Raw genomic sequence first — 27272 nt, forward strand, 5'->3', positions numbered from 1 at the left:
CATGGCCTCTTCGTTAGTAAGAGCTAACCTTATTTCTCAATTTACGGAGTTGAGCGATGTGATCCTGCCCAAGCTGTCCTGCTCCACATTTGTAAAAGTAAAGGACACTGCGGAACAGACTGCGATCATAGCCCCCCTGGCTTTCTTATCAGCTCGTGCTTGGAAGCAATGGGGGTACAATTTGTGAGAGCATTTGGGTGATTAAGTTCCTGAGAAATGCGTCTCCTGGACACAAAGAATATCTTAAAAGGGCTGTTGAGACCCTTGGCATTCAATGAGACAATTTTGAGGGACATGGTAGGTTGACAGGGTACATGCTGTGACAGCTCTGTAATGAGAGATCCCTCTAATCATGCTAGGAGTGTACAAAAGGTGCAGGAAATAAGAGTTCTGACAGAACACAGAGGGGTTGATTTACTAAAGGCCAATAGACTGTTCACCTTGCAAAGTGCAATTGCACTCTGCAAGGGCAGTTGCTCCAGAGCTTAGTAAATGAGGTAAAGCTTCACTTTGCAAAGAATACCCAATCACATGCAAGGAAAATAAAAAAACTACATTTTTGCTTGCACATGATTGGTTGATGAAAGTCAGCAGAGCTTCTGCTCATTTACTAAGCTCTGGAGCAACTGCTCTTACAGTGTGCAACTGCACTTTGCAAAGTGCACAGTCTTTTTGCCTTTAGTAAATCAACCCCAATGAGTGCTAAAGACAAAAATAATCAATGTGAAGGTTTCTGTGTTCCAGAGATCTCTGCACTAATATACAAGAACAATGCAATTCCAAACAAGTGTATTAACCAAAAAATCTAGCCAGGTACAGCAGTTGAAAAAAAGAACATGTGGCTAGTAACCTAGAACAAGGAGGTGTGCTTGGCACACTGCAACAATTGAGCGTGGAAGGGTTATCATCATTGCGTCCACTTTTCCACTGCAGAGTTAAATTATATCATATCCAGTCTGAAGCATGTGCCCCCGTGGAGAGGAGCAGTGAATAAAGGGGCATGCTGAGTGCTACGACAGAGCTCGCAATTCCCAGGGGTTGGAGATTTTGGATGGTTTCGGCTTTGGAGTAGCTGGGAAATATGTGGGATGACACCCTAGTTGTGCAGCTGCTTGAGCCCATCTTTAGGGGTCAGTATTTCTGCCCATCTTTAGGGGTCAGTACTTCTGACACATTTTTGGGACCATTGACAATTATACAGCCATCAGTGCTATAAAAATGCACGGATTACTGTGTAAATGCCACTGGAAGGGAAGGGGTTAACACTAGGGGGCGATCAAGGGGATAACTGTGTTCTCTATGTGTGCGTTCTAACTGTAGGGGGGTGGGAGTGACTAGAGGAAATGACAGATTGTTGTTCCTAGCTAGTAGGAACTCACGATCTGTCTCTCCTCTCCTCACAGAATAGGGATTTGTGTGTTTACACACACACGTCCCTGTTCTGGCTCTCGTGCCCACGATCGCGCGTGACCACCGGCCACGCGCATCGGCACCCCCGCAGTGCAGCGGGTGCGTGCCTCTGGCGGCATGTGCGCACCTGCTATCCCACATAAAGGGACCGACGTACAGCTACAATGGTTTGCGGGATCGTGCCGACCTGCCGCAGTTAAATTATATCATATCCAGTCTGAAGCATGTGCCCCCGCGGAGAGGAGCAGTGAATAAAGGGGCATGCTGAGAGCTACGACAGAGCTCGCAATTCCCAGGGGTTGGAGATTTTGGATGATTTCGGCTTTGGAGTAGCTGGGGAATATGCGAGATGACACCCTAGTTGTGCAGCTGCTTGAGCCCATCTTTAGGGGTCAGTATGGGAACCTTCTGGTTCTGATAAGTTACTAGTAACTTTATGGGATAGCCCCATTGGTAGGTGATTTTATGATCATTGAGAACAGAGGTGACTGGGGCGAAAGCCTTGAGTGCCTGCAAGGTGGCTGTCAAGATGTCATTATAAAGCGATATTTTGACAAAAGGCTCCGGGAGGGAGCGTAAGGATCTCGCCACTTGCATGATATTTCCCTTGGTGTGGAAGAAGTGCTCACGAGCAAGGATATCTCTAGTGATGGAAACTGGCAGGTGTTTCGGCTTGTGGATTCTATGAGCCCAATCAATAAGCATACCATTCGTTGTGAGTGAGGGGATCAGTTTGTGAAACAGCTGGTGCAGGTAAGGTACAATTTCAGAGGAGGAAAGCGATTTGTGTACCCCTCTGACGTTAATATTTTTCCACCTAGAGTGGTCCACCGAATCCTCAACAACTTTTAGAAAGAGCATATGTATAGCTGCAGCTTGTTCACCCTGTATATTCATTATGGGATTATGAGTCTTAGTAACAGCACAGAGATGTTGCTCCTCCAGGCATTCAATCTGATCATGTAAATGGTTAATGGTGGCCTAGAGATCACCTTGAAGATCAACAGGGTTGTCAGTAGCATGGTATACCCCTGGAACTGTGTGGGGAGAGGATTAACATTAAAGAAAAATAAAACTTTGAAATGCTGAACCTGTTTTGAACACAGTTCCCCACTCCAAACCAGGGAACATTTGGAATATTGTGCAGGGCAGAGTGTTCAGTGAATTTTAGAATAAATCAACATTTACTGTATGATTAATATGATTAATAGTACCTTAACCAATTCCCGACCGACTCACATACTTATACTGCGGCACAATGGCTCTCCTGGGCGAAACCCCGTATGGGTACGTCCCTTCCTTTAAGAGCTGCCAGGGAGCGCGCGCCCGCTGCACGGTGGGGGACCCGATGGCGAGAGTGATCGTGTGCACGAGAGCCAGCACAGAGATTTGTGTGTGTAAACACACAAATCCCTGTTCTATCAGGGGAGAGGAGACATATCGTTTGTTCCTACTAAGTAGGAACAACGATATGTCTCCTTCCTCAGTCAGTCCCATCCCCATACAGTTAGAACACATCTAGGGAACACACATTTAACCCTTGATCGCCACCTAGTGTTAACCCCTTCCCTACCAGTGACTTTTACATAGTAATCAGTTAATATTTATAGCACCGATCGCTGTATAAATGTCCATGGTCCCAAAAATGTGTCAAAAGTGTCCGATCTGTCCGTCACAATGTCGCAGTACTGCTAAAAATTCATCGCCATTACTAGTTAAAGATAAATAAATAAATAAATAAAAATGCCATAAATCTTTCCCATAGTTTGTAGACGCTATAGCTTTTTCACAAACCAATCAATATTCGCTTATTGCGATTTTTTTTTTTTTACCAAAATTATGTAGAAGAATATATATTGGCCCAAACTGATGAAGAAATTTGTTTGTTTTTTTTTTAAATTGGGGAATATTTATTATAGCAAAAAGTAAAAAATATTGTTTTTTTTTTTTTTTTTTGTTTTTTTTTAAATTGTCGCTCTTTTTTTGTTTATAGCGCAAAAAATAAAAACTGCAGAGGTGATCAAATACTACCAAAAGAAAGCTCTATTTGTGGGGAAAAAAGGACACAAATTTTGTTTTCGGTACAGCATTGCATGACCGCGCAATTGTTTGTTAAAGCGACGCAGTGCCAAATTGTAAAAAGTGCTCTTTCATCTTGTTTGATGAAATGTAAACATGGGCAAATCTTGTTTATAAAAGGAACAAAAACCACTGTGATAAATACAGTGAATGTGGAAAATCAATATAGGGCGAATGTTGGGTGAATCTTTTGTTAAGTCAATGATAAATATACATCCCATAGTGTTGACCTTTCAAAATTAACCACTTCAGCCCCGGAAGATTTGGCTGCTCAATGACCAGGCCATTTTTTTGAGATACGGCACTGTGTCGATTTAACTGACAATTGCGCGATCATGTGACGCTGTACCCAAACAAAATTTACGTCCTTTTTTCCCCACAAATAGAGCTTTCTTTTGGTGGTATTTGATCATCTCTGCGGTTTTTATTTTTTACGCTATAAACAAAAAAAATAGCGACAATTTTGAAAAAAGAAAACAATATTTTGTACTTTTTGCTATAATAAATATCCCCAATTTTTTTTTTAAAAAAAGCTAATTTTTTCCTCAGTTTAGGCCGATTATGTATTCTTCTACATATTTTTGGTATTAAAAATCGCAATAAGCGTATATTGATTGATTTACGCAAAAGTTATAGCGTCTACAGAACAGGGGAAAGATTTATGGCATTTTTATTATTATTATTTTTTCTACTAGTAATGGCGGTGATCAGCAATTTTTATCGGGACTGCGACATTATGGCGGACAGATCTGACACTTCTGACACATTTTTGGGACCATTGACAATTATACAGCCATCAGTGCTATAAAAATGCACGGATTACTGTGTAAATGCCACTGGAAGGGAAGGGGTTAACACTAGGGGGCGATCAAGGGGATAACTGTGTTCTCTATGTGTGACTGGGGGGTGGGAGTGACTAGAGGAAATGACAGATTGTTGTTTCTAGCTAGTAGGAACTCACGATCTGTCTCTCCTCTCCTCACAAAATAGGGATTTGTGTGTTTACACACACGTCCCTGTCCTGGCTCTCGTGCCCACAATCGCGCGTGACCACCGGCCACGCGCATCGGCACCCCCGCAGTGCAGCGGGCGCGTGCCTCCGGCGGCATGTGCGCACCTGCTATCCCACTTAAAGGGACCGACGTACAGCTACAACGGTTTGTGGGATCGTGCCGACCTGCCGCAGTATGGCGAGAGCAATCGCGTACACGAGAGCCAGCACAGGGATTTGTGTGTGTAAACACACAAATCCCTGTTCTATCAGGAGAGAGGAGACATATCGTTTGTTCCTACTAAGTAGGAACAACGATATGTCTCCTCCCTCAGTCAGTCCCATCAGTTCCTAGCTAGTAGGAACTCACGATCTGTCTCTCCTCTCCTCACAGAATAGGGATTTGTGTGTTTACACACACACACATCCCTGTTCTGTATCTCGTGCCCACGATCGCGCGTGACAGTGGTCACGCGCATCGGCACCCCCGAAGTGCAGCAGGCGCGTGCCTCCGGCGGTGTGTGCGCACCTGCCATCCCACTTAAAGGGACCAACGTACAGCTACAACGGTTTGTGGGATCGTGCCGACCTGCCGCAGTATAATGGCGGCGGCTGGTCAGCAAGTGCTTAAGGGGTTCTAAAGGAAGTTTTTTTTACATGAATACATTCTCTGTATTAAGGTAAGTAAGTTAAGTAACCTTCCGCTGTTTGTACTTCTCCCCCAAACACTTCCCTTACACCAGTCTCAATCTAGAACTGTCCCTGCCGGCAGGCCCGCTCTGCTCTCTCTTAAATCAAGATAGAAACAGACAACTAATAATTTTGGGTGTTTGGTTTGAAAGATCAATTAAATTATTAAATTACACAAGCCCCGCCCACTTCAAAATCTGACATTAATATATTAATCATGTATTTTTTTTTAAATCCTAACACATTTTCCACTGTAGAAAATTTTCTGGAGTTCTGTAATCTGCAAACTGCATGTTGTATAAAAAAATTGCTTTGCCGTGGTGACAAATATATACTCTATGTATGCAGCTTTCTTATAAAAAAAAAAAAATGACAATTTTAAATAAAGATTATAAAAAAAAAGTTTGCTTGCATTTATATTTACCTTATATTATTGACATATTTCTTTCTTTTAGTTTTGCCATCTTATCGGCTGTGGTACTCAGAGGTGCTGACCCTTATCCGGGTAAGATATTGGACTTTATGTCTTGTGGTCTGCTATGTTTGATTTGTAAATGCAGCTACAGGTGCAGAGCAATATACCGTATCTCACTTTCAGCTGTTTAAAAGGGTTAACTTTAATACTTTAAGATACAGAATAAAGTATTCTACAGTAAAAGAACTATGTCAGACACATTTTCAACAACTATTAATGGCTCGTTCACACGAGAACACAGTGCAGGAAACCTGCATTCCTTGCTTGTTTCCCGCACCACATTCAAAACACTCCGGGGGTCAATATATTCCTAATGAGGCCTCAAAGGCAGATCACAAATGCAGTGTGTTTGCCTGCATCAGATCACATTGTACCATGCAATTTGGTGTGATGTGTTTTTGAAAAGTAGTGCACGCACTATGTTTTATGGTATTTCAGTGTGTGTTTTTGTGCAATTCGGGTGTGAACCAGCCCTAAAGGTATTGCCCAGATATGAAGCAATTGTGGTCCAAGTTTGAAAATGACTTGTTAAAGGCTAAGTTCACCTTTGTTCACGTTTTTTTTATTTTTTCTAAATTCCAGCCCCCTATGTACTTATTTAGCAAAAATATCAGATCTTTCCATTACATCTACAAACACTTACTTACTTCACTTGTCCTCATGCATGTTTCCAGATGTATCCATTGGTAATGTCTTACATCCTGGACAGACTAGAGGTCATGGCACAGGAAGGAGTTGACCAGGTGACTTCATTAGCACACACCATGCATCATCCACCCTCCCATTCACAGCTGCACGTTTTTTAAATAAAATGCAATCAATCAGTGATCACCCTTCTCACTAAATACACAATACACAGATTGCATAGTGTATGGCCATCTTTAGAAAAAAGTACATAGAAGGGAGTGGACAGAAACACTCAGCTGTCAAGCCCCGTTCACATCTCTGCAAAGCTGGAACTCACATTCTCACATGCGTCTTTTTTTTTTTTTTAAGAGAGGGGGGGGGGGGCATTTTGCAGCCTTTTTACTCATCACACATAGGACAGCCCATCCACCTGAATGGGCTGCCCTAAACACAGCAATCGCCCCAAAGAAACTTCAGAACTTTTTTTAAAGCGGAGCTTGGTGCGTTTTTTACTGTGATTTTTGGTGCAGCGCATTTCTGAAATGCACAGATGTGAATGGAGCCTCATTGTTCTTGTGTTACTGCACAAATTTCACTTTCAGGCCCCATTCACATCTAGCAGAATGGGAGCGCACGTTTTCTGGATCGTTTTTCCTGTGACACGCATAGGGCAGCCTGTTGATTTCACTTTAGTGAAGTCCCGGCAACCCTGCCAATAAATGAATAAAAATGCCAACCCTGTCAATTTTTTCTCCCAACACCAACACGGACACTCCCTCCTCAAGGTTCTGCAAGACAAAGTACAGGACCAGCAACCTCACTTTCGGCCCCCTTGCTCCATCTCGGCCTGCTGCAACAAAGACAGCCACTCGTGCCATACTTTACTATATGTAGCCCACGTCGTATCACTTACAGACCGTCTGACCCATCCGGCGACAACCCCAAGGCAATCCTCCACAGCCATTCGGGACAAGGAACCCCGCGTTGCTCCAACGCCGGCGCCAACTTCCGGAACCTGTCCCACTGAAAGCGAGACAAAGTGTCAGCTATGACGTTCTCGACTCCGGGGAGGTGAACAACATAGATAAAAACATTTAACTGCAGACATCGCAACACTAGGTGTTGAAGCAGTCGAACCACGGGCGGTGATGAGGCCGTGACCTGGTTGATGGCCTGTACCACCTTAGGGTTGTTCCTGTGGAAACGTACTTTCAGGTCCCTGAAAGACTCCCCACACTTCCATGGCTAGCACCACCGCAAATAATTCCAGGAGCACCAAATTACGGAGAAAACCCACCTCTTTCCACTAATCCGGCCAGGGCCCAGCACTCCAGCGGCCCTGAAAGAAAAGTGAAAAGTTCCAGCTCAAAGTTACTCACCGACCCGGACATCCACAATGCCCGCCCATTAAAGGATTGCAAGAAAGAGTGCCACACTTGCAAGTCATCCCTGTGCCGTTGCACAAGGCGCACAAAATGAGTGGGCGATTTTACCCCGGCTCAATATTGGATTTTGCCATCATAGCCCCTTGCCCATGGTGTTGCACCCAGGAAAACAGCCGCATCAAAGGAAGTGTAGGATACCGAACACGCCTCAGAGTCAATCGCATCATTGACTGAACCTGGTGCTGAATAAGCCAAAACTTAAGGGGCTCTTTCTTCGGCATGACCCCTAAGGGCGAAATAACCAAATCCGCTAAAGGGAAAGGGCTAACCATGCGGCACAACGCAACTTCCTTCCGCAATTTCTCAGAAACCACTTCCGAATGTTGCAAGGCCGAACGCAAGTTCCGGGACACTGGTGGAACCGTGTCCAGGGTAAAGGGTATGCGAAATCCCTCTGAGAAACCCAAGACTAAGAACCGCGCCACCTCTCTATCTGTGTATCTATCGAGGAAAGGCTGCATCCTTTCCACCTTCACTGGCGTCATCCCTTTTGTTAACAGATTCACTGGCACGATCCTTCCCCTGCTTGAAGCAGCGGGACAAGGAGTGAGCACCTCCGCAGCCGGAGCACTCGTGCCTCATTATACTGCCAACATACACCCCTCTTCTTTGCGGCCAGTTGTCTGGGGGTAGATGAGCCACCGACCCCCCCCCCCCCCCAGAGAAAACAGATTAGGGGCCCGCGCCGGGGTCATAAGTCGCATCCACAAACTAATGTCCTTGTGGTCCCACCGCAAGAACAGGCGGATCGCTCTCAGCTGCCGGAACTGCTCGTCATATCTCAACCATGCGACAGCGTTCAGATAACAGAAGAGCGCGAACAGTGTTCCAGATTCTTCTCCCCAGTCACACTTGCCATAATGGGAAAAGCCTGCAGCCAATTAGGGAAAGTCCGCAGGATAAGCCTGTACCACATTTTTTCCTCATCCTCCTTATTCTTCTCTGGCTTGACCCCATCCAGATTCAATGTTTCCAGCGGTAGCAGCGAGAATATCTCCACATACTCACCTTTCCAAATTTTTTTCCGGACCTCTGCTTTAACGTGTATGCCCAGAGGCCCCTCAAAACACACATACACCTCACATTTTGCCAAATTGGCCAGCCTAATGGTATCTTGTTTGGTAGCGGCCTCCCAACCATCTCGACCTTGTCCCCCGATGCTGACTTACCTGCCGCCGCAGACTGTCCCGGCGCCGTGATTGCCATTACGGCTGGCGTCACGGCCTCAGGTGATGAGCCCCAGACCCTGAAGCCCCTGTCGCTGCTGCCCCACCCGCAGGTGGGACCCAGGGTGCCAATGGATTGGCCTGGGCGCTTATCCCAGGTTCAAACCTCTGGACCAGTTCTTTCAAACCCAAAAGGAACCCCTGCAACCCCCCATCTGACCCGGCAGAGACGTGATTGCAGACCGAACTAGCAGGGGAAGACCGCGCGGGCGACTCTGACCGCATGTGCGCAAACTCCTTAGGGACCTAGGCCCACCCCTTAAACTCACATCCTCTTCCCCTTCAGACAATGCAGAACATGTAGAAGCAAAAATGGACTTACCAGGCTGCCTAGGAAGGGTCCCACCAGCCAAAGGTCCTTCCTCCATCGCTGCAGCGCGTCCATGCGACTCCTCCCCTTCTGATGTGGACAGCTCGCCCTCCGATCTCTCAACCATCACCTCTTCTTCCATCTCCGACAGCTCTCCTGGAGATGTGGCCCTGGATGCCAAGGATTCGTGCGGCCGTTGGCCCGCCTCCTCGCACAGGATCCGCCCACCGATTTCCGTGACGCTTTGCCTGGGCCTTGTGGGCTTGCTGCTTGTCTCCCCACTACACTCCTCTGTGTCTCAGACCTCCGCTGGTGCTGTCAGGGCACAGGAGAGCCGCCGGCTGCTGCAGTAGAGGGCCCGGCGGCCGCAGCAGAGCGATTCCCCCGCCGAGGCCCTGCGCCAGCTGACTCATCGCCAGGGGCGAAGCCTGCTTGTTCCTGCTCCTGATGCGGGGCAGGCCTAGGAGAGACACAGACACTCCCAGAGGCCCCGCCGAGCTCTGTCTGTGAAGTGGATTTTTTCCAGGACCACCGCCCCTGGGCTGAGAGACCGTTTCGCAGATGGTCCTGAAGGGGCCCGTACAGGACTGCCGGTATGATGCCAAGCTCTGGGGGAAGAGTCCAGGGAGAAACGCTCTGGCGGCCAAGACCTCCAAGCTTGTGTGGACTCCAGCCCCCCCGTCCCTGACCCGAAGGCCCGATCACCAAGGACAGATGAGAGCTGCTCCTGCAGCTACTCGGCTCCTCTGGATGCCACCTCCGCCCGAACCTGGGACAAAAGCCTGTCCTCCTCCGCCATGACAAGCTTGCTACCTTGCCACGCTATCCACTGGATGCTGGGGCGGGACCATCTCCTTTTAACTACTTGTGTCCCCTCCTCTCCCCCAGGCTGCCCCCAATCGGGTAATCCCTCTTATTTTCACTTGCCCTGTCCCCTGTTCTCACTGTCATGCCAGCCCTTCGTTATTTTTTTTTTTTTTTCTTTCGCTCCAGGCCTCACTTTCCCTCTGGTGTATAAACATCCATAGGGACCTCTCTGGATAACTGCCACTGCTTTAGAGAACCAAGGCGCAACAGAGAAAGACAGTTCAAGAAGAAAATTCTGTCATCAAAGCAGAAAAGGCTCTCTCAGCAGGGAGTGACAGGTCCATCACTTACACACACTAGCATAAAAACAAGGCAATGCTGAAAGTGGGGGAGGGATATGCTGTGCGGTGTCAACCTTTGCTATTTACTAGTGTCCAGTCACCTGGAGGTGGAACATAATCCAATAGTTTAAGAAATAACTCTCCTGTGTCCTGAGAAGTACAATTCATTTTGGGTTGATTTGCTATAACTGGAGAGTGCAAAATCTGGTACAGCTCTGTATAGAAACCAATAAGCTTCCAGGTTTTATTGTCAAAGCTTAAATGAACAAGCTGAAGTTAGAAGCTGATTCGCTACCATGCACAGCTGCACCAGATTTTGCATTCTCCAGTTTTAGCAAATTGAGTAATTGAGTAATGAATAAGGCTTAATGGTACTTGAAAATATTCATGTTCTTGTTTTGCTTCAATTTGACAGTTCACTGTTCTTCATTGATAAGTGTATGCATACCTCAAGGTCAGCGTCCTAGTTTTAAACCCTTGGAGAATATAAAATCTGTGAAGAATCTAGAAAAGGCCATTGCATTTACTATGTGTTGCTGGGATAATGACAAGCGACAAAGACCTTCTTTTGTTGGCAAGTAAAGATTCTTTTTATTCAAGAAAGCAGTCAAGCTTGAGTTAGAGGATGAGTAACAATATTATCTTCCTACAGAATGCTGTAACGAATGGGAAACATTTATATCTGCATACCAAGACAAGGAGATTAGAGATGCTGTAAAAGCTGTACAAAACACGATGGTAAGTAACATGATGGTCATTTTAAACAAAGCTGTTACTGAAAAATACTTCCCAACTTTGTGTTAGAGTGGAATGATACTCCAGCCATTATTCATTTGCAGTATTTCATTAGATTAAAATTGTGAGTAAGGAACACACAGCAGCACATACACTATATTACCAAAAGTATTGGGACCCCTGCCTTTACATGCACATGGACTTTAATGGCATCTCAGTCCTAGTCTGTATGATTCAATATTGAGTTGGCCCACCCTTTGCAGCTATAACAGCTTCAACTCTTCTGGGAAGGCTGTCTACAAGGTTTAGGAGTGTGTCTATGAGAATGTTTGACCATTCTTCTGTTAAGGAAATGATTAAGAGCTCCAATTGAGCCCAAGGTTATCTGCTGCTGTCTCTAATTGGAAAGTGTGGCTATGCATGCATATAAAAGTAAACACTCTGAGACACCATCAGCACCGTTACTTTTTACACTTCTAATTTATTCAAGGCGGTGCTAATGTTTTATACACAAAAATACGTCATTGCTATGTTAGTTTAATAGGTACATCTCATTGGTTAAGATAGAAAAGAAGATGGAGATTCTTCATAACGAGGTTTGGCTGTCCTTGGTTTTATCTTCAGTTCCGCGTTCTTCTGATGTGTGGGATGTAGGGGGTACCCGCCATCTTGAGAAAAATATAGGAACAGCGCAAACCTGTATACTTATATAATGAGTAAGGAGAAAAATATGTATGCACATAAGAAAATAGACATTTTCAGATTATTATTATTATTATTATTATTATTATTATTATCTACATCACATTCCTTCACAGTCCCCCCTACAATGACTATTTTCTCTTTTCTGTCCCTAATACTAAAGGTCCTACTTTGGCCTGGCCCTTCTCCTCAGCAACTCTTTTAGGCTGTATATAGAATTGGGCAGCAACTGTTCACTACCCTCCTCAATACAGCTGGAGAGGTGCAGTCAGGTGCTATCTATCCCTATAACCCTATAGGATTGTGAGGTTATGGACAGGGAGTGACTGTAGAGGAGTGAAGGGTTTGTCATCTTCCATCATAAGGGGGTCCTCTTCTTCTTGGTGGAGAAATGTAGGCGTGCTATTGTCTACAGCCTTGCTCATTAACTTTTTACGAAAGGTAGAATACAGCATACAATCAGGACTAAAAGAACCAGGATTATTAATACCATTACCCCTATCTGGGCGAGCACCTTCTGCCACCCACTCATCCAGCTAAAGTATTGATCCCATGGGTCTGTGATACCTGAGTTCTTCAACTCCAATGACAGATCTTCTAATTTCTTTATAGCAAAAGTAACCTTACCATTTGGGCCAGTATTATCAGGAATGTATGTACAACAGGTTCCCGTTTTTTCCTATGATTTTACAAACACCACCTTTCCCAGCTAGCACCATGTCCAAGGCCATCCAGTCCTGGAATGTCATGTAGGAAGTGGGGGCTAATTGGTCAGCAATTCCCTGGAGGGCATCTTTAGTGTAATTTACAAATCTCTGTTGGTTATAATATGTGTAGTGTCAGGTCACCTAGAGGCTGGGTGACAGATGCACACCCCTGGGATCAGGAGTGCACCGCAAGGTAGTGGACCATATGGCTGACTGCTGCGGCTTGAACCCTGGGAGGTTCAGGAAGCAGGTCTACTGGATCACTGACACAGATCCCACTGGGAGCTAGAGCATAGATTCCCCAGGGCGCGGAGTCTAAGAGCCAGCAGGTGTTCACCAGAGCCTTTAATGGTAAGGATGGACTGCGCTGCAGTCTGGCTCCAGGTCGAGGCCCCCAGGGTCTCACAGCTCATGGTAGACTACAGGAGAAGAGGAAGGAGGCAGCAGGCTGGAACAACAAGGAAAGTAAGGGACAAGCCAAGGTCGGTAACAGGAATCAGATGTAGGAAACACAGCAAGTACACACAGAGGCTAACACACAATGGTTGATCAGCACTGCTGGCTTTCAGTGCACAGGTTAATATAGGTTAATATAGATAGGGCCTGGGGTGGGGCCATGCTTAGAGGAGAGGTTACAAAAGCAGTCAGGTGAGGGTCAGCTGGTCTCTAGAGATGAACACATGGAGACAGGTATGCTGATCGACAAACTCTATTGCATAACCATGACATGTATTTAATCCAATCTACATTCTTGTTGACAGTTGTTATGGGGATCAAAGACTCAAAACCAGCTTTTACCAGGTCCCTGGCTTTAAACTCATCAGGGACCCCCCTTGTAACCCCTATGGCATCTATGTACACATGAGGGTCAAAGCTTCCGGAGAGAGCTGCTCGCTTCCTCCTCTGACTGTGTGCTGGGTCAGTGTATGTATCAGGGGTATCTTTGGTTAGAATATGGGGTGGGGGAATAATGACCTTTTGCAAGGTCACATTCACTGGTCCAGATTCCCTCTTAGATCAAACAGAAAAAGGATATGCAGCACCCGAAAACACGCTCTCCTGCAGTGATAAGCGTGCATTCAGGTGTTCTTCCTGGCCAACTTGACTGAGGTGGCTGTGGTCAGCAAAACTTGGAATGGACCATCATAACTTGGCTCAAGTATCTCCAGACAGTAGTTGGTGTGTTCCTGTATCTAATTCAGGATCTGGAATGGAAGAAAACACCTGGACATGCATTCAGGTTAATTCTCGTGATAATGTGGTTACATAATTAGTCAACACATCAGACTGCAACTGTAACTGTTGTGGAAAGTAACAACCAAGTCTGGGAGCTGAACCAAACAAAATTTCATAATGGGATAGGGCATGTTTCCCCCGGGGGTGTGTCTGACACTGAACAGGGCAATGGGCTAACTGTCTGGCCAACTCATGTTAGTCTCTTGGGCCATCTTTAACATCCTGTTTTTTTTTTTTTTGTTTTTTTTTAGTGTCCCATTCATCCTTTCTACCTTCCCGCTACTTTGAGGGTGGTATGGGGTGTGTAGTGCCAACTGAACCCCCAGTGCTGCCCAAATCTCTTTTGTAAGGGTTGCTGTTAAGGCTGGGCCCTGATCTCTCAATATCACCTCTGGGACCCCAAATCTACATACTATCTCACTCAGTAGTTTCTTAGCTGTGGTCCTGGCAGTTATGACCACTTCCACTAGGGCGTTTTAGAATCTGCCACTTCTTGGCACTTGAGAATGATCAATTTGCATCCTCTGGAATGGGGTATAGGGCTTTTGCCAGGTGCTTCTTCTGTGTTTTTTCTGTGCGTCCTGGGTTACATTTTGTGCAGATAATGCATTATCTGCAGAAGTTGTCCGTCAGTGGAGTAACTCTTGGTGCAACACTTGTTGATAAGAGAGTTCATAAAAGTCTTTGTCAAGTGGGCAGCTCCATGTGCCCATTGCACCACGGCTGGGTACATACTCCTGAGTAGACAAGGCTTCTTGTTGCACTCGAATAGTCCATTTCTGAGAGTTGCTCCTTTCCGTTTCCAGCTTTCCTTCTTATCCGGACTTGCGGTTTCCTGTAGTTCTTTTAGATAAACTCTGTCCACTGGGAGAGTCTGTAAGGTAAGCACAGGGTGGTCTTCTTCTACCACCCTGCTGTCCACTTCCCATGGACCACCAGCTGTCTGTTTGGCAGCTGAATTGGCTAGATGATTGCCTCGAGCTTCCTTTGAGTTCAGTTTGTCGTGTGCTTTTACTCAGAATAGTCACTTGGGTTGGGAGAAGCAAGGCATCAATCAAGTTTTTACAGGTGTTCCTGCAGCCATCAGGAATCCTCTGTCCTAGATAACACCATAATCATGGGCAATGCTGAAAGCATATCTTGAGTCCATATGAATGTTGGCTCTTTTTCCCTCTGCCAATTTACATGCTGTAGTAAGTGCTTACAGCTCTGCCTCCTGTGCAGACATCACCGGTGGTAAGGCTTCAGCTTGTAGAACAGTGTTTTCAGTGGTGACCGCGTGTCCTGTGTGGTCATGGGGTGACAAGTCAAGACTCTACTCCTCCTCCTCCTTTCCCCCCTCAAGAAGTGGAAGAAGGGTGGTAGGGTTCAGTGTTTGACAACTTAATAGAGTAATGCTGTCCAGTAGGAGGGAACACAGGAGTCTCAAGTGTCTGGTAGTGGACAAGTGTTTCGGCTGGATCTTGGTTGAATATGACAACAACGTCATGGGGAGCAAGCAGAACGAGGCAGTGTCCGAGGACCAAGTTCAAAGTTTTGTCAAGCAAGGCTTGTGTAGCAAAGCCAGCTCGCAGACACAATAGGCCTCCTCTTGCTACTGCATCCAGCCAACAGGAATAATATCCTACGGGGCGTAGGCTGATGCCGTGTGATTGGGTGAGTACACCTGCAGCATGTCCCAGATGTTCGGATACAAAGAGCTTGAGCTTTTGTCGTAGTCTGGGAGCCCTAGCACCCGAGATGGCACACTTGAGGGCCTCAAACTTAGATATTTCTTCAGGAGACATCTGGAAGGGTCTGATTGCAGAGCATCAGTAGGAAGGCTTCTGGAATCCAGGCTCTGCACTAGGAAATTAGTCCAAGGAAGGCATGAAGGGATTTCTGACCTTGTGGCAGTGGGATGTCAGAGATTACTTGCACCCTGTCTTCAGTGGGGTGTCTTGTCCCATGGGACAAACAGTGTCCAAGGAAAATGACAGGTGTTGAGCACCACTGCAATTTGGGCTTTGAGGCTCTGCACCCCTGGTTGGCAAGATAGCACAACAGGCTTTCTGAGGTGACTTCAACAGGGGGTAAGTCAGCTGCACAAAGGAGAAGGTCATCAACATGTTGGAAGAGAATCACTTCCGGGTGTTCCTCTTGTCATGTGTCAAGGATGATAGCCATAGTTTTTGCAAACTGGCTTGGAAAGTTCTGTGCCCCTTGTGGCACAACTGTTTAGGTATGTTGCCGTTTCTTTCCGTGGATGAATGCAAAAAGGTACTATCAGGAGGGGTGAGGGTGGACACTGAAGAAAGCGTTTGTAAGGTCCACCTCTGTGAGGTACTTTGCAGTCAAAGGCATCCACAGCAGGTACCTGGTTCTCTTTTAGGATTCTCTTCTTGGGGTTATTGTGGTTTCCGGGGCAATGATGCGCCCTCTTTTAGCTTGACTGAAACTGGTGGCACCTTTAAGTGACCGTTGTCTTCCGGTCCTGTGGACCATAGGCACGCAGGGATTCTGTCAAGTTCTTCCTGCAGTATTGAGCTTGAAGTTTTTGCTTCATGAAGTGTCGTCAGGAGAAGCAGAGAACACAAAGCAGAGGAGTCTTCTAAAGATAGGGGAGTATGTAACTTCATCCCCCCTTCAGGCGTGTCCTGATTGAGGCCTGTAGTCCGGACAACACATCAGCTCCTAGTAGATTCAAGGGACATGTAGAGGACACCACAAATCTGGCAAGCAAATCAGGAAATGTCCCCACTTGGAGTGGCTCAGTAAGTGGACTGGAGCGGGGCACCCCATCCATTCCCACGCAGGAAACGTGTGTGTCTCTTTTCATAGTGGGAGAAACTCAGATCATCAAAGGCCGGTACGAGTCTAGCATGATACTTCTTCAGACTCCCCTTTATCTTGGGTAATATCTTGGATTGTGGTGGTCTGATCCGTCAACTTCTCCTTTGCCCAGTCGTGGAGTTGTGCACAGAACTCCACGCCTAAGGTGTAGGAAGTGGCACTTGTCAGGCTGGCATCATTGAAGGCCGTCTGCATGACTGGCCAAAAGACATGTCCTGCTTTGATTTGGCATAGGCTGATCAAGTCTCTCCAGGCAGCTGAGTAAGTGTCTTGTATCTGCACTATCCTGTGGTAGAAGGGAATTGGCTGCTTCTCTGGGTCAGGCAGACTTGTCACGAAGGCCTCTGCTTGTGATGGAGTAAAAGCGACATACATCACTGGTGCCCCTTCTGGTAACCGAGACTGTTGTTGGGGCGGGGGCTGGCAAGGGGCACTGTTCCTTACGGTTGCCAGGATGTGTTTGAGATCCTCTCGGAAATGAGAGTCTGGAGCCAGATTGGGGGTTAAATCAGCAGGTGGCCTTGCTGCCTGCTGTTGGGCTTCCCACTCAGATGCTTCTTCATCATTAACATATCCGGCCTGGGAATGTGATGCTCCCGTATTGGGGAAGACAGGTGTGTGGTATGAACCATCCTGGTTTAAAACAGGGAGGGCTGGGTACAGGCTGTGTTTAAGCTTACTGGGTGTACCAAGATGGCCGCCGGCAGGAAGTGCACTGGGCTGGGTAGAAAGTGAAGGCATGGGTGCACCAAGATGGCCTTCGGGCGGAGTTGTCACAGTGGGCTGTGCTTGGGCTGGGGTGGAGAGAAGGGAGTGGATGTCAGGCGGAGGGCAGGGTTGTCCCTCCCTTCTCTCGGTCCAGGTTTTTTGATAGGGGGGTGGTTTAGGCACATTATCAATTCTGTGATACACATACATAATACAATTGCCAGCTTTCTTAACTTCCTTTATCCAATTTTCTTTATCACACAGGATTTTTCTCCCTGTTTCTTTAGCAACATAACCTTCGCCACTTCGTTCAACTTTGTTAACTATTTCAACATCTTCTCTCCTCTTCACAATATCACATTCTTCACAATATCACATTCTTTTCTCTCTCTGTTTCTCGGCTAACGGCTTGAGAGGAGAATACGTACAACTAAGAGGTTAATATTCTTCTCACTGCTCCTTATCAACAAATTCCTTGGGTGGGGGCACATAAGGCTGCGCTCCTAGCTGCTACTGTCTGATATAACCCTGTAATGTACGGTTAATCTCAGAACAAGAACAAACACATGAGGGGTAATGGGGAGCAACGGCCCACGACCCAACAGATCCCCCGGGCAGCCCCCCTCCGAACTTAACCAGTCCCCACCCCAACCCCTCTCGTGTATAGCAAACAGTAAACCACAAATACACTCACGACAGGACATTACACCTGCCACTCTTCGAAATGCTAAATCTCAGCAGGCTAAGGTAACCTCAGGGGCAGACAACTCCCCTTAAACCCAGTTTATAGTCGTCATTACAGTTACTCCCAGAGGCCGACAGCTCATCTGGGGGTGAGACTTCTGTAACATTTTCAGACTGCAAAGCCAGCAGCTGAGTACCCTCGTAGGTCCTGGAAACCCCGAGACCCGACTATAACCGTCTACTACAAGGACCGTCTCACTCCAGAGGCCGACAGCTCGTCTGGGGATGAGCACACACATGTAGCACTTTTAGACTGCTGAATTTCGTAGCCCAAAGAATGGCAGACAGTGAACAAATACAGACAGCAGAAACCCATTGGCAGATTCGTTAAAACAGCCTCAGGCGAGGAAATACCTGCCTCTAAAACAGTCTCAGCATACTGTCAGAATCCAGCGGTCAATCGAAAGATAAGAAAGTCGTACAGTGGTAAGAATATAAATCAACTTACCGTACTGTTAGGGCTGCGCAAACCCCCTCTTATCAATCAATTAACGCTCGAATCCTTATCTCGGTATGGCTTTGACTGTAGCCTGAAGCTCCCGGGTTTTGGCACCATCTGTTAAGGAAATGATTAAGAGCTCCAATCGAGCCCAAGGTTATCTGCTGCTGTCTCTAATTGGAAAGTGTGGCTATGCATGCATATAAAAGTAAACACTCTGAGACACGCTCAGCACCGTTGCTTTTTACACTTCTAATTTATTCAAGGCGGTGCTAATGTTTTATACACAAAGATACGTAATTGCTATGTTAGTCTAATAGGTACATCTCATTGGTTAAGATAGAAAAGAAGATGGAGATTCTTCATAACAAGGTTTGGCTGTCCTTGGTTTTATCTTCAGTTCCGCGTTCTTCTGATGTGTGGGATGTAGGGGGTACCCGCCATCTTGAGAAAAATATAGGAACAGAGCAAACCTGTATACTTATATAATGAGTAAGGAGAAAAATATGTATGCACATAAGAAAATAGACATTTTCAGATTATTATTATTATCTACATCACATTCCTTCACACTTCCAAAAACGCATTTGTGAGGTAAGGCATGTTGGAACAGGAAGGGCCAACCCCAAACTGTTCCCACAAAGTTGAGAGCATGAAATTTTCCAAAATATCTTGGTATGCTGATGCCTTAAGAGTTCCCTTCACTGGAACTAAGGGACCAAGCCCAACCCCTAAAAAACAACCCCACACCATAATCACCCCTCCACCAAATGATTTGGACAAGTGCACAAAGCAAGGTCCATAAAGACATGGATAAGCAAGTTTGGGGTGGAGGAACTTAGCCTCAACCGGATAGAATATCTTTGGGATGAATTAGGGCAGAGACTGCAAGCCAGGCCTTCTCTCCCACATCAGTGCCTGACCTCACAAATGCACTTCTGGAAGAATGCTCCTAAACCTTGTGGACAGCCTTCCCAGAAGAGTTAAAGCTGTTATAGCTGCAAAGGGTGGGCCAACTCAATATTGAACCCTACGAACTAAGACTGGGATGCCATTAAAGTCCATGTGCATGTAAAGGCAGGGGTCCCAATACTTTTGGTAATATAGTGTATGTGCTGCTGTGACTGTGATGACATTAAAGTGCATATGTGTGTCCCAATACTTTTGGTAATATAGTATATCTATAATAGGATAAAATATTCAGATAATTTGCGTTTGTGAGATAATCTATTTTTTTTTATTATTCAGAAATTTTCAGTATGCATCTGTTTTATACATTGATACAAAATTCACAAACATTTAGTCTATATATTGTGAATGTATACTGAGTTAAATAAAAGTGTCTCTATATTATGTCTATACCTTGCAAATTAATGGTGTGGCAGTGTGCCTGCTCCTATGTCACTAGAATAACATATCTGCTCCTTCAACCCTCTGAAACCCCTTTACAGACAACTATAAACCTGAAATCTGAAAACTAGTAAATTATTGTTTCCCCCCTCCATTTCTTCATGTGACATGACCAGTCTATTCCAGATATCCCCAACTCTTTCATACCACCCCATACCCTTCCAAACCCCCTTTTACATCTCCCCTTTTTCTTACCCCCCTTTTATTACCAATAATGGACCACACAGGAGTTTGGAGTCTAACTGGCCATAGCAGCCTTTTATTAAACAAATATTAAATCCAATATTACTGTATATACTCGAGTATAAGCCGAGTTTTTCAGCACATTTTTTGTGCTGAAAGTGCCCCCCTCTGCTTATACTCGAGTCACTGTGCCATCTCCCTACCTGATCAGCCGTGTAATGCTCAGACGGCAGCCGACCAGTGTTCAAAAGCCGCACCTCCTCCTCGTCCTTGTCCGTGATAGAGGAATACTTAGTTTCCCAGCAGTGAGTCAGTGTTCAGTGTTCCGCCTATCACGGACGTCCTCTCATTCTCATCCCACGAATGAGAACGAGAGGATGTTCCTGATAGGCGGAACACTGAACCCTGACTGCTGGGAAACTGAGTGTTCCGCCTATCACCGAGGACGAGGAGGAGGCGCGGCTTTTGAACCCTGGATGGCCGCCGTCTGACTGCATGACATGGCTGATCAGGTAGGGAGATCGGCAATGCATACACTGAGGCATAAACAGGAGGCATACACTGAGGCTGCAATCCATACACATGAGGCATACACTGAGGCTGCAATGCATACACAGGAGGCATACACTGAGGCTGCAATGCATACACAGGAGGCATACACTGAGGCTGCAATGCATACACAGGAGGCATACACTGAGGCTGTAATGCATACACAAGAGGCATACACTGAGGCTGCAATGCATACACAGGAGGCATACACTGAGGCTGCAATGGACACAGAGTGAAATACCGTTTAAACCAATCAGTTTTATTAAAGAAAAGTAAATAGGGTACTCACATCATACATTTAAAAAACAGCGCTATGTATCCAACGTGCGGCGAGCTCGTAAGCCTCTGACAATATCTGCAGCCTGTCTCATCCCTACGCGTGACGTCACACCACACGTGACTTCAGAAGTCACGTGTGGTGTGACGTCACGCGTAGGGGCGAGACAGGCTGCAGATATTGTCAGAGGCTTACGAGCTCGCCGCTCGTTGGATACATAGCGCTGTTTTTTAAATGTATGATGTGAGTACCCTATTTACTTTTCTTTAATAAAACTGATTGGTTTAAACGGTATTTCACTATTGGGATCCTTCCTGCCTTTCATATACTCCCCCCCCTGCACCACACCTGAGGGATTACATCCCGGATCCAGGACCGCGAGGGACGTGCTGGAGCCCCTTAGGTGGACACCCCAAAGGCTTATTTTGACCATATGCGCATGCCCTATTACCCTAAGGTAAAGGGCCATTACTCACCTGTGTGTCTGTATACGAAGACACTTGTGATGTTACCCACGTTGAGCACGTTTACTACAACGGCCGCATGCTAAACCGTTGCTGTCACCCATTTCAGCTATATCAAAGGACCCTGTGTATTAGAGCACCGTTTGCACCTTAATGTTTGGGACATTTATCAATTATTATCTCTCACTCACTTGGATGGATGTTTCTTGCACCTATGTCACTTATTAATATGGGGCTCAGACCCATATGATTGCCAATGTTCATTTTACACTGTCACTTTCCTAGTGTCATTTGCACACAGTGTTACCATTTCCTCTCATCCCTATATGCTTGTTTATGATATTTATGATTGCTAATGTTCATTGCACACTGTCACTTTCCTAGTGTCATTTGCACACAGTGTATATTATTTCCTTTTATCCATATATGCTTGCTTATGGTATTATCACTTTATGGTTAGATGCACCTATCGCTTAGAGGTTTCATTTTACCCTCGCCTATTTTCTTACATTACTAATTTTTAGACTTGATATTTGCTACTTGCTGTCACGTGATCTGGTTGTATTTTTTATATTTCCTCACTTTGGTCTATGATAAGTTTTATTTGACACTTGGATTTTTTATTCACCTTTTACACACGGTTGTCTAGTGAGGATAAGCGCTGCACCACTTATTTTTATATTCTTTACTCTGTAGGTCAGGTGTGTACCCTTATCGGTGCTAGCAGCTTTTCCTGTTTTAGCCTTTTTCCATATTTGATAGCGCGGGAATAATTTTATTCTTTTAGTCTCCCTGGTGGATCTGACCCCCAAATCGTTCCCTCCCACATGTAAGACCAGCACATCCCATGGCCTATCTAGCCGAGCGTACTGTTGCACTTCTGACACCACCCTGCTCCATCCCATGCCAGGGATTCCTAACCACCGAATGCACGCTTCCCTTCGCGAGATCCCCAGTTGCCTGCCGTCTGGCCTAACGTCTGCTCTCCTATCCCCCCAAAGTACATAATAATGCCCTAGGATCCAGACGAGGTGTATGTGACCTCCATCTGAAATGATGAGGGGTACAACGAGAGGTAGCATAAATACAACCACATCAAAACTCCCACAAAGCATAAAATTGACAAGTAAAAACACACCCCTTAACCCCAACCCCCCTTGTTTCAACCCCGTCCACTAACAATTGAGGACGCACGTAAGAAAGGAACCTCCTGAATTCCCACCTCCAAATCCTTTTTACCGCCACCTCATCCAACCCACACCTGGCAGCCTCTGTTGCTGCCCCGATGAGAAAGGAGTGTGAGGCGATTTGCGTGCAGTCCAGCCCCACCGCTCTAAGGCATTTTCGAAAAACTGCAACAAACTGAAACCTAAATAAAAAGGAACCATCCTCATGCAACAAGAACGGCCCACCCCTTACAGGACGAACCCCTAAAAATTCCCTCACCACCCTCACTGGGCAAACCCGGGAACCAGGTAGTGTAAACAGCTGCACATTCACCCCTCTCTCCCTCTGATCTGTTTTTGACTTGCGCAACTTTAACACAACCCTATCGTCCCTGACATCCACATCCTGCATTATAAGACCGCCTTCTATACGCCTCACCAAGCTCACCAATTCCCCCACTCGAAATGCTCCAAAAAACGCAATAGAAAGCGCTGCGCTAAACAAAATTACCTCATAACCTGAGGAACACTCACTACCCAATTTCTCGCAAATGACCTGCAAGACTGAAAAAGAGACCGGCCTCCTAGCATCCTTCTGAGAGTGACTCTTACCAATAACCACTCCTTCCATACCTTGGTGTAGGCCACCCAAGTCGACCCACTTACCGACCTTCTGATCCATCCCGCGGCGACTCCAAGGCAACCTCCCAAAGCCAACCCGGGCAAGGAATCCCTTCCTTCTCCGCAGCTGGCGCCAGCTCCCTGAACCTGTCCCACTGAAACCGAGACAGGGAATCAGCCAGGGTGTTGTCAATGCCCGGGATATGTACTGCATAAAGAAAAACGTTTAACTGTAAGCAACACAACACCAGGTGGCGCAGCAATCGTTTTACCGGCTGAGACGACACGGAGATCCGATTGATGGCTTGAACCACCCCCATGTTGTCACAGTTCAACCTAATCTTCAAGTTCCGACAGGCCGTACCCCACAACTCCAGAGCCGGGACCACCGGAAACAATTCCAACAGTACCAGGTTACGAGTAAACCCCGCCTCCACCCAAGACCCAGGCCAAGCCTCTTCGCTCCATTGCCATTGGAAGAAGGCCCCATATCCCGTAGACCCTGACGCGTCTGTAACCAACTCCAAGTCAAAATTACTTACCAGCTCCGCCATCCAAACCGATCGCCCGTTGTACGTTTCCAGGAACGTATGCCAAACTTTCAAATCTTCCTTATGTTCCCTGGTAAGTCTAATGAAATGGGTCAGGGCTTGCACCCCTGCTGTAGCTGCCGACAGCTGTCGGCAAAAAACCCTGCAGTAGATCCATTTCTCAGCATGTGGCTGAGAGTCGTAGCCAACCATGTCTGTTTCCTCCCCAGCCTTGCACTTCAGTGAGCGCTGGAGTAGCAGAGTGGAGAGCAGTGACTGACAGTCACTGTTCTCCACCCTGTGCAGACCAAGAGCTGACTGATTAAAGGTAATGTGATTGCTCAGTTCTCAGTCTAAAGCCCCATACACACGATAGGACTTTGTACAAACTTTCCCTTGGATTTTTGTACAAAGGGCGTTGCCCAAAAGTTTGTCTTGCATACAGACAACAGGACTTTTCCAGCCAACTTTCACCAAATCACGTGGTTTTTCAGCTCTTTACCACCACCCTTTGGTCAACTTCTTTATTGTTGTCTGATATTGTGTCAATCTCGCCACTTTTATTGGTGAGATTGACACCTTGCGAGCCGGGTTTACACTGGTGCGGGGATCCGAGTTGGATCCTCGCCAATACCAGGCACTGTGTTTGGTATGAATCTTGAGGGGGAACTCCACGCCAAATTTTAAATAAAAAACCGGCATGGGTTCCCCTCCAGGGGCATACCAGGCCCTTAGATCTGGTATGGATTTTAAGGGTAACCCCCTACACCAAAAAAACGGCGTGGGGGTCCCCCCAAAATCCATACCAGACCCTTATCCGAGCAAGCAGCCTGGCCGGTCAGGAAAGGGGGTGGGGATGAACGAGCGCCCCCCCCTCTTGAGCCGTACCAGGCCGCATGCCCTCAACATGGGGGGGTGGGTGTTTTGGGGGAGGGGGGCGCCCTGCGGGCCCCCCCACCCCAAAGCACCCTGTCCCCATGTTGATGAGGACAAGGGCCTCTTCCCGACAACCCTGGCCGTTGGTTGTTGGGGTCTGCGGGCAGGGGGCTTATCGGAATCCGGGAGCCCCCTTTAATAAGGGGGCCCCCAGATCCCGGCCCCCCAACCTATGTGAATGAGTAAGGGGTACATCGTACCCCTACCCATTCACCTAGGGAAAAAAGCGTCAATAAAAAACAGTACACAGGTTATTAAATAATTTATTAGGCAGCTCCGGGGTCTTCTTCCAACTTCGGGGGTCCTCTTCCGACTTCGGGGGTCCTCTTCCGACTTCGGACGGTCTCTCCGGCGTCTTCTCCCGGTGTCCGCATCTTCTGCCGGCTCCACCGCTATATTCTGCCGCTCTTTTGCCAGCGGTGGCCTGGACTTCTGGATCGTCTTCTTCCCTCTTCTCTTCCGGAGATGTTGACACAACGCTCTCTCCAGTTGGAATGCTCTCTGAGCGAGAAAGAAAGAAAAGTATTGTTGCGCTACTAAAAAGATTTTTCTCTTAAAAGTGTAAATCAGCAGCCAGCATCACCAGTATGATAACCGTATACAAAATGTGATAAATAAATAAATGCAGCGCTAAGTAACATTAACCATGCGTTTTTCTATGGTTAAATAAATGTGTAATCAAACATGCGTTTTCAGCGATTATACAAACATATAATCAAACATATCACCTTTCATAGGTTATAAGGATGTTCATCCGAAAAAATGTGATGGTGATTCAAAAAAAATATAAGTGAAAATTAACAACAAATTATAAGTGCAGTGTCTACACACATGAATCATCTGATTAGAATAATATATATCACCCTACATTATTGTATAGTAGTATATAAAGGAATAAAGTCCATACATAAAAAATTCTAGCGATAACGCTGTGCAAACTGTCGCACTGATGAGATCCCGTAGTGATTGTTACATCTGGTGGGCAATCTTCCTGCATACAGATTTCATATAGAAATAGTAAGGTGGATGCGCTTACCAGAAGGGATGGACACTCTCACCGTACGGCGGGGTGTCATAAGGGCTTGTGGATCCAGATGATCCTATGGATGTTCACTGGAAACTCAGTGAGGCGTGCCAATGGACAATACCGGAAACTGCATACACAGCGACTTCGGAGACAGAAACTGCATACACAGCGACTTTAGAGACGAGGTAGACTGTAGGTCATCAGATGGATGGATGGATGGATGGATTCACCTCTCCCAATACACTAGTGGCCGAAAGGATGTAGTTCTCACCACGTCACAATGTCATCCACATAAGGAAAAAAAAGGGGAATCTCCACATCTCCAATCTCCACATGTTTCGGACGATTGTCCATCTACAGGGGCATATGCCCCTGTAGATGGACAATCGTCTGAAACATGTCGGGTTGCTGACTGCTGTTACTCTGTTACCACGCTAATTTCCAATCCTATTTTTATTCAACTTGTGATCACTTGTTTAACTTTTTTATCTGATGCTTGTGAAATGTCTGCTGTACCGCTGATGGTTTCAAATAAACCTGCTTTTATCGGTTCATGCACCATGTGGAGATTCCCCCTTTTTTTCCCTATGTGGATGACATTGTGACGTGGTGAGAATTACATCCTTTCGGCCACTAGTGTATTGGGAGAGGTGAATCCATCCATCCATCCATCCATCTGATGACCTACAGTCTACCTCGTCGCTGAAGTCACTGTGTATGCAGTTTCTGTCTCCGAAGTCGCTGTGTACGCAGTTTCCGGTATTGTCCATTGGCACGCCTCACCAAGTTTCCAGTGAACATCCATAGGATCATCTGGATCCACAAGCCCTTATGACACCCCGCCGTACGGTGAGAGTGTCCATCCCTTCTGGTAAGCGCATCCACCTTACTATTTCTATATAATCTGTATGCAGGAAGATTGCCCACCAGATGTAACAATCACTACGGGATCTCATCAGTGCGACAGTTTGCACAGCGTTATCGCTAGAATTTTTTATGTATGGACTTTATTCCTTTATATACTACTATACACTGCTGTAATATAGGGTGATATATATTATTCTAATCAGATGATTCATGTGTGTAGACACTGCACTTATAATTTGTTGTTAATTTTCACTTATATTTTTTCGAATCACCATCACATTTTTTCGGATGAACATCCTTATTACCTATGAAAGGTGATATGTTTGATTATATGTTTGTATAATCGCTGAAAACGCATGTTTGATTACACATTTATTTAACCATAGAAAAACGCATGGTTAATGACACTTAGCGCTGCATTTATTTATTTAATGCTCTCTGAGCGCTCCGCAATGGACTTATATAGGCGGTGACCCCACCCCCCTATGACATCACAGTCCCGGGGCATGCTGGGACTGTGAGGTCATAAGGGGCGTGGTCATGTCATCCTATGACCACGCCCCCTTATGACCTCATAGTCCCAGCATGTACCCTTTACTCATTCACATAGGGTGGGGGGCCGGGATCTGAGGGCCCCCTTATTAGAGGGGGCTCCCGGATTCCGATAAGCCCCCCGCCCGCAGACCTCGACAACCAACGGCCAGGGTTGTCGGGAAGAGGCCCTTGTCCTCATCAACA

At 46.3% G+C, this 27272-nt stretch overlaps 1 protein-coding gene across 1 annotated transcript in view; it reads left to right on the forward strand.

The window, feature by feature from the left end:
- Positions 1-27272, forward strand: part of RIPK3 (receptor interacting serine/threonine kinase 3) — a 150715-nt gene that overhangs the window by 85578 nt on the left and 37865 nt on the right. Inside the window, exons 6-8 of the mRNA XM_073631825.1 lie at positions 5626-5675; positions 10817-10975; positions 11054-11139. Coding sequence (XP_073487926.1) covers positions 5626-5675; positions 10817-10975; positions 11054-11139 — 295 coding nt within the window. The remainder of the gene's footprint in view (positions 1-5625; positions 5676-10816; positions 10976-11053; positions 11140-27272) is intronic.

This window comes from Aquarana catesbeiana, linkage group LG01 (genome assembly GCF_042186555.1).
Source record: "Aquarana catesbeiana isolate 2022-GZ linkage group LG01, ASM4218655v1, whole genome shotgun sequence".
NCBI lineage: Eukaryota > Metazoa > Chordata > Amphibia > Anura > Ranidae > Aquarana > Aquarana catesbeiana.